The sequence below is a fragment of the Bos grunniens genome, chromosome 13 (genome assembly GCF_055505025.1).
Source record: "Bos grunniens cultivar Pamir isolate PY7600 chromosome 13, Bosgru_T2T1.0, whole genome shotgun sequence".
NCBI classification, from domain to species: domain Eukaryota; kingdom Metazoa; phylum Chordata; class Mammalia; order Artiodactyla; family Bovidae; genus Bos; species Bos grunniens.
Window position 1 is genome coordinate 13,892,447 of NC_141177.1, and position 7,247 is coordinate 13,899,693.

The 7,247-nt window shown below is 47.5% G+C and overlaps 1 protein-coding gene across 3 annotated transcripts in view; it reads right to left on the reverse strand.

Moving 5' to 3' along the window:
• TOP1 (DNA topoisomerase I) overlaps positions 1-4,970 on the reverse strand; it is a 93,227-nt gene extending 88,257 nt beyond the window's left edge. For all 3 annotated transcript variants that reach the window (XR_015139024.1, XM_086331839.1, XM_086331838.1), the window contains exons 1-2: positions 4,707-4,970; positions 4,352-4,376 (exon numbers count right to left, since the gene is read on the reverse strand). Coding sequence is in view for 2 of the 3 variants with exons in the window: in XM_086331839.1 (XP_086187965.1) it covers positions 4,352-4,376; positions 4,707-4,739 (58 nt within the window). In the remaining variant the exon portion in view is untranslated. The remainder of the gene's footprint in view (positions 1-4,351; positions 4,377-4,706) is intronic.
• Between the last annotated feature and the right edge of the window lie 2,277 nt (positions 4,971-7,247).

A 7,247-nucleotide genomic window follows, 5' to 3' on the forward strand; every position in this document is an offset into this window, starting at 1 on the left:
CAGCAACAAAAGATAACTGCTACTATCATTAACATACAACACAAACATATTTAGACTCAAAAGTCAGACTTTTTTTGCTCCACTCCTCCACACACATGTGGAAAACAAAAAACCCCAAAGGCCTAATTTTAAAATACAAGCTTTAAGACATGTTAAGGATCTCTGGCATTTGTATAAATGATTACTAACTCACTGAGATCCAGAATAAACTAATGGATTTCTCTTCAAATTCTCACAATTTCCCATTTTTACGCTGATGTTAAAGGAAAAGACCCAGATTTGATTCTTGTTTTGCTACTATTGGTTAAAATGAGATTCTGGAACAGATCCTGAATTCCTATTTTCCATTTTACTTATCCACTGGTGGCTCAGTTGGTAAAGAATCTGCCTGCAACGCAGGAGAACCTGATTCGATCTCTGGGTCTGGAAGAGCCCCTGGAAAGGGAATGGTAACCCACTCCAGTATTCCTGCCTGGAGAATTAACGGACAAGAGGAGTCTGGTGGGCTACAGCCCATGGGGTCACAAAGAGTCGGACACGACTGAGCAACTAACACACACACACACTTACCAAAAACAAGTATGGGTTGATTACAGTAAGCAATATCATCTAGTTTTTACTTTTCAAACCATGAGCTATTTCCGATTTAGTAACTCCTGGATATTGTCATTTTACCGGTAACTTTGGAATTTAAAATGTTTCTGAGTTCTGACATGTTGGTAATCTAAAAAGCACAGTGTTGACAAGCAATTTTGTTTCATCTATAAAGATTCTACAGCAGCTCACTAATTCTGAAAAGGTGCCCCCAAGGAATCTGGCTGCAGTGGCAGGAAAGACAATGTTTTGCTTAAGTGTTTCTGGATAGAGTAGGAAGATGTGCCAGATTTCAGTTGATGGTGCCATCAGTTTGGTTTTAAAAATGTGATGGGAATTTTCAGATAGCCCCATCATTAGCCTTTCCACCTGCCACCCCAACCAGTACCCAACAGCACAGAAGTGTAACTATTAGCATCAAAAACAATTTATATTTAATTCCACCATACAGTTTGAATTCACTAAACTAATTAGAATCAACACAAGATAATGTCAAACAATGATCCCATATGACATTTCTGAGAATAATCGCTGATGTCTGATGAAACCGAGCATTATACTCTACTCATGCCAAAGAGGGAAGAACCCTACAACTCCAGAGTAGATGGGCAAAAACTTCAAGCCCTTGAAATGGCAAAAGGACCACTGACTCCCAACCTGATGTTACCATTATCAACTCTAAAGACACTTTAGCAGTCTGCTCAGTACTGTAGTAATGACTCAGCTCCACTTCAACTAGTGTTACCAACACTTAGAAAGGAAGTCATTTCTCTTAGACAAAAAGTAGTCTTGTCTTTCATGATTTCTGCTCCCTGAACTCACAGCAATACTTTAAACATAATTCTAAGTATGTTTCAATAACAGACTTATTCCCAGCAGTTGAGTATAGGCCAGAATGTTTAAATTCTACACAACAGCAACAGTTTCAACTATTGTAAAGAATGAACTCTAAAGGCAAAAAATCCTTTAAATCTTAAGAGGATGAGGGCAGGCAAATGAGGGATTTTTGTTTCAACATATGAAATTGGCACAGTCAATCTGTAAGATGGGTTAGGTCCACTTAAAATCATGCTTAAGCAAACTCTTAATACAAAAATCAATAACAACTTCTCTGAGCATAATTAAACATTGATTTTTAAAAACTGTCTTCCATATTTACATAAATCAATCACTAGTTACCAGTGTATTACTTAACAAGCACACAGCTACTAATACCACATCTTCCAGATAATATTTACAAAGATAATACTCTGTCAGACTCTCAGTGCGGTGGGGAAGCAGTTACAGTGCTTCTTCTCATGAAGGAGCAGGCTGAGATAAAAAGCAAGCAAACTATCAACTTTTTCCCTCTCGAATTTTTCAGCTCTGTAATAAAGTAGAGATGTGCAGCTTTTAATTTTTTCATGTTAGAATCATATACAGCATGGCAGCTAAGCTTGTGAGCTCTGTAGTGCCCAACTCACTTCCTTGGGAAAGTCAATAAATACATCTAAGTCTCAGTTTCTTCTTCTGTGGAAAGAGAGATAATAGTACCTAATTCGTAAGGGTTCTTCCAAGGAAGAAATTAAACTAGATGATCCAACGGAAAGAACTGATGAGATTCATGCCTGCCTGGCAGACAGTAAACATTCAATAAATATTTAGCAATTATTGCTGTTACAAGTGAAAAAACACATTCTAAAAGTTTGATCTCTACAAAAATGGCAAAAATCTACCCAGCCTACAATCATTCACATATTCAATAGTTCCCTGGTTCCTCAGTGAGGTTAAATACACTACTGGATACTACTGGATAGATTACTCATCCCAGTCTGAGAATCAAAAAGAACACGTCTTATGTATTAAGATCCTACCTTCCTCCAAGAGAGGTCAAAAGGACTTCTTCCATCCTCACCTGCCACATCCTTTCTCTGCTCCTACATCCCAAAGAAACCTATCTCACACTGTGGCTTTCTGAACTGCAGGGGCCTCACCTCCCTCTTTTAAAACTCAAATAAGGTTGGCTAAACACAGTTAAGAAATACTCCAAGCCCTGACACTCAGCACCTACTCTTGCACAACACCAAGCTCAGAAGCTCCCTCCTCTGAGAAATCTCCCCACCCCCAAAGTTAAATTCCCTAGTCACTCGCACAGCATTTGGGGTACAGGTTTGCCCCAGCACCTACCTTATGATTAACTAATTGTGTCTCCCCAAACAGACTGAAGGCAGGAGCAGCACTGTGGGAGCCAAGGGGCTCAGCTCCAGCACTAAACACAGTGCTTTAGCACATACTAGGTGCTCAAGAAATGCTACGCTTTACCCAGATTCTCTCCTTGCAGACTACATCTCTTGCTGGATGCCCCACTTGGAAATCTGAACATAAGGCTGCTCTCTGTAGAGTAGGCTAACACCATGGACTGCTGATTACAACATCAGAAAAGCTAGTCATCAGCTTCTCCCATTGGAGAGGTTCCCGGAACCCAAATTCAACTGAGCAGGATTATGTACCATTACAATCAGTGGGAATTCCCAGCACAGAAGTTACCTTCTCCTTCAGCAGGACTGCTGAAAAGCTCGCAGAGTGAGCTTTTTAGTGGGGTAAGATTCACAGGGTAACTGAAGTGGAAATACTCAAAGAATAAATGCCTCGATTTGGCTGAAAGGGGTTCAAAAACATAAAGATCTGGCAAAAGCCAGTTAGCTCTCAATTCCTGAAAAACAGTCACTTCTGAAAAAGAATGAACAGGAAGCAGGGGTGGGTACTGGCCACTCTTTGTTTCAATAAATAAAATCTTTTTTTTTTTCCTGCCCCACAGCCCACAAGAAATGGCTAACACACTAGGCCAGATGAGATGTTCAACAACCTCTCCTCTTGACAACTACACTAAACTACATTTCTAAAAAAACACTGCCTTAGGAACCTCAGCCCCACTGAAAAGTTCTGGTCAGTAATACTTTAATTTAAAAAAAAAAAAAAGGAAATCAATATGCCTGAGCCCAACATTGACAATGGATGGCCCATAGAGGACTTGCAAACTTTCTGAAGGGAGGTACCACTACCTTTGCAAAGAACACAACTTGGGGAAAGCAACCTCAAAATACGAAGCACTCCACAAGGAGGGCTTTAGTTTTAGAGCCCTATTTCCTACCATAAACATCTTACCCGGGAAGGGGGAAAGAAAAAAAAAAGCAAAAAAACCAACAGTTGCCGAAGGGCAGCTTTCATTCTGGAAGCAGAAAAGGAAACAAACAAGAGAAGCAGTAAGCAGGACAACCCCTCAAATAAAGTTCTCTTTGGGCAAAAATAGTAACAATTCAGGCTCCCACCCTTCCCTCTGGTGAAGTCTGTGATTTATACGGCTTTGCTCCGCAGAAAGCTCTTTCTGGGCAGCTCAAGGAAGGAGCCGAGGGAGGGAGAGAAAGACACACAGGCACAGAAAGGAGAGGAGAGAGAAAAAGAAAATGGCGCAGAGACTAAGTCCCGACTGTCGACAAGGCGACTTTCCCGGGAGGAATCCGGGCCCGGAAAGACTGCCCGAGGCCCGGCGGCGGGCGACGCGGGGTCTCTGTAGCCCCCTCTTGGGATGGCCGCGATCTGGGGGGTCTGGGGTCCCCGGAAAAGGGGTCCAGAGGCGGCCCGAGGGGAACAATGGGGCCGGTGAGCGAGGAGCCGGGACTTAGTCTCTGGGACGCCATGTCTGTCCTCTACCCGGCTCGGGCCGGGCGCGGGGCCGGCGGCCGCGGAGTCGGGGGTCGGGAAGGGGGGGCGCACTCACCATTCAGTCGGAAATCCGCCTCGATCTGGGGAGAGAAAAAGAGGGACCATGAAACAACAGGCACATTCACCCCGCCGGCGGCGGGCAAGCGCGCGCGGCCGGGAGCCGGGCCCACCCTGCGCCCCCCGGGAAGAGGGGGCCCCCGGGAACGGCCTGAAGGGACAGCCAGCACCCCCAAACTGTAAGTTGGCGGCTTCCGCCCAGGTCCTGGGGAGCCGACGTCCGCCGGCTGGCCGCCCCTGGCCAGGGGCTCTGGCCTGTCAAAGCAGCCGGGCCGAGGCCGGGGCCTCTGAGGCGGGGGTCGTGGAGGGCCGAGGCACGACAGGGGACCCGGGCGGGCCTGGCAGGGCCGTACCTGGGAATCGTTGTGGAGATGGTCCCCACTCATGTCGGCCGGAGCGGCGAGGGGCGCCGAGAAGACGCAGACGGTCGCGGCCGGCCTGTGCGGGCGGACAGGAGACACCCGGAGGCTCCGGGAGGCGCGGGGAAAAGGTGGTGGGGCGGGCTTAAGACTACCGGAACCGCTGAGGCGGCGACAGCGGCAGCGAGGCTGACTGACTGCCGGGCGGGCGGCGAGAGCAGACCCCAGCAGTTGTGTAACAGCCTAAGTTCGCATTTCGGCTCACTGCGCCTGCGCGGCCGCTTTTAAAAGCGACGTCGCTGACGTCAGAGACTCGCGGAAGGAGGCCGACGGTGGCGGGGCCCGCCCCCTCGCGCTTCCTCAGGGGGTACCCGGCTTTGCATCGCAAGCCCCGCCCCTTTAGCCCTCGCGCGCCTCTGCGATTTGCATAAGGAACTGACTCCTCCCACGGCCGCCCACCCGGAGCAACCTTCTCTTCCTCTCCCAGCTCCTTTTCTCGGAACCCAGATCCCTCCCCTGGGCAGTGCGCAGGCGCAGCCCGGACACCGCCTCCTGGCCTGGGCCAGCAGCTCGGCCACGTGGTGGGCCTTTAAAGGCCGCCGCGGGACAGCGTCAGACCTCGGCCGAGCTGGTATCCCAGACGCTTTTGCATCTTCCCGGAGCTGTAAATACCTTGGCAGCCGGGGTCCCCAAGTTTTCACCAGCTATTCTTCGCTCGCTAACCAGAACCCGAGGCTGCTTGGAGGGAGCCTTTGTCCAGGCCTTCCAACTTACGGATGATAGCGCGCCCACTCCTTAAAATGTATTTAAATAGTTCAACCCGCCAAAGGTCTGGTTTAGCCCCAGTTTTCTGCCCCTACGTGTAGTCCCGAGTAACAAGAGGCCTGATTTCGTTTGTGCGTTCTTCAATTATCCCTGAGCCAGGAATTGTGCTAAGAAAAGGAGTGGGGTAGGAGCCGAATGGAACCGAATCACGGGGTAAACACGACCTGACTGTGTACCCCGCTGTGTCCTTAGCGCGCTGCGAAGCATAGCGGGGAGAAATTGGAGAAAGAACCGCGGCTTATTGCGTATCTACTGTGCTCTCCGCTCTTATTTCTCGCAATAGCTCTGTGAGGTCGTCTATTTTGCTAAAGTTAGACTGTGTCAGAAAGTATGTGTTAGTCGATCCGTCCTGTCCGACTCTTTGCAACCGCATGGACTGTAGCCCGCCAGGTTCCTCTCTCCATGAAATTCTCCAGGCAAGAGTACTAGAGTGGATAGCCTTTCTCTTCTCCAGGGGATCTTCCTGACCCAGGGATCTAGCTTGGGTCTCCTGCATTGCAGGCAGATTCATTACCATCTGAACCACCAGGGAAGTCCAAGTGTCAGAGATAAGTAACCTACTAACCTTCCTGACATCAAGGCTTATCTTGTCTTCTTCCTCCACCATGCCTGCTAGCTGAATCGCTAAGTCCTGTCCCACTCTTTGTGACCCCATGGACTGTAGCCTGCCTGGTGTTCAAGCAAGAATATTCGAGTGAATTGTCATTTCCTCCCCCAAGAGATCTTCCCCACCCAGGGAGCTAACCTTTATCTCCTCCATTTGGCAGGTGGATTCTTTACTTCTGAGCCACCTGATAAGCCCCCCAGCTAGAAAAGCTCCACCCTGAACACCTTCCTCTACATTTCTCAGAAGTCCAGCTGATTGCATTGCTTCAAGCCTCTCTCTCTCACCCACACACCTGTGAAGTGTGCATTATCTCTTGCTTGAATTCTTACAATACATTCCTAACAGGAATCCCTACTTCCCTTCTGGCCCTCTCACAGCTACTCTGCAGCAGTAGACAAAGTGCTCTTTCAACACTGTGTCTAACCATTATCCTTTCCCACAACTTCTCTCATCTTAGGACAAAGTTCAAAGTTCTTAAAATATCTGCCAAGATCCTGAATAACTGGCTTAATTCAAGCGTGACCCTTGTGGATTTTTCTAAATCTATTACTGCTTCCTTTATTATTATTGCTACATATGAACCTTCAAGTTGTGAACTTTCAAAGAGGCAAAGGTGCCCCTGTATGCCAGCTGTTGTACTGTATTACTGTACCTTTCAAGGTGCTATACTGTAAGATAAAAAAAGAACAACATTTTCTTGGATATTTCTGTACCCTGGTGGTGCAGTGGATGGGAATCCGCCTGCCAGTGCAGGAGACACAGGTTCATTCCCTAGTCCGGGAAGATCCCACATACTGTGGAGTCACGGGGCCTTTGTGCCATGACTACTGAAGCCACGACTACTGAAGCCTGGAGCCTGTGCTGCGCAATAAGAGAAACCACCACAATGAGAATACCCCTTCTGGAGAGTAGCCCCCACTCTCTGCATCTAGAGAAAGCCTGCAGGCAGCAATAGAGACCCAGTGCAATAAAAAATAACAAAATAAATAATTTGTTTTAATGTTATATTTTTTGTGTTTGTTTGTTATATGTTACTGTGTGAAAAGTATTATAAACCTGTTACAGGACAGTGCTACATAGCCAATGATGTTAGTTGGATACCT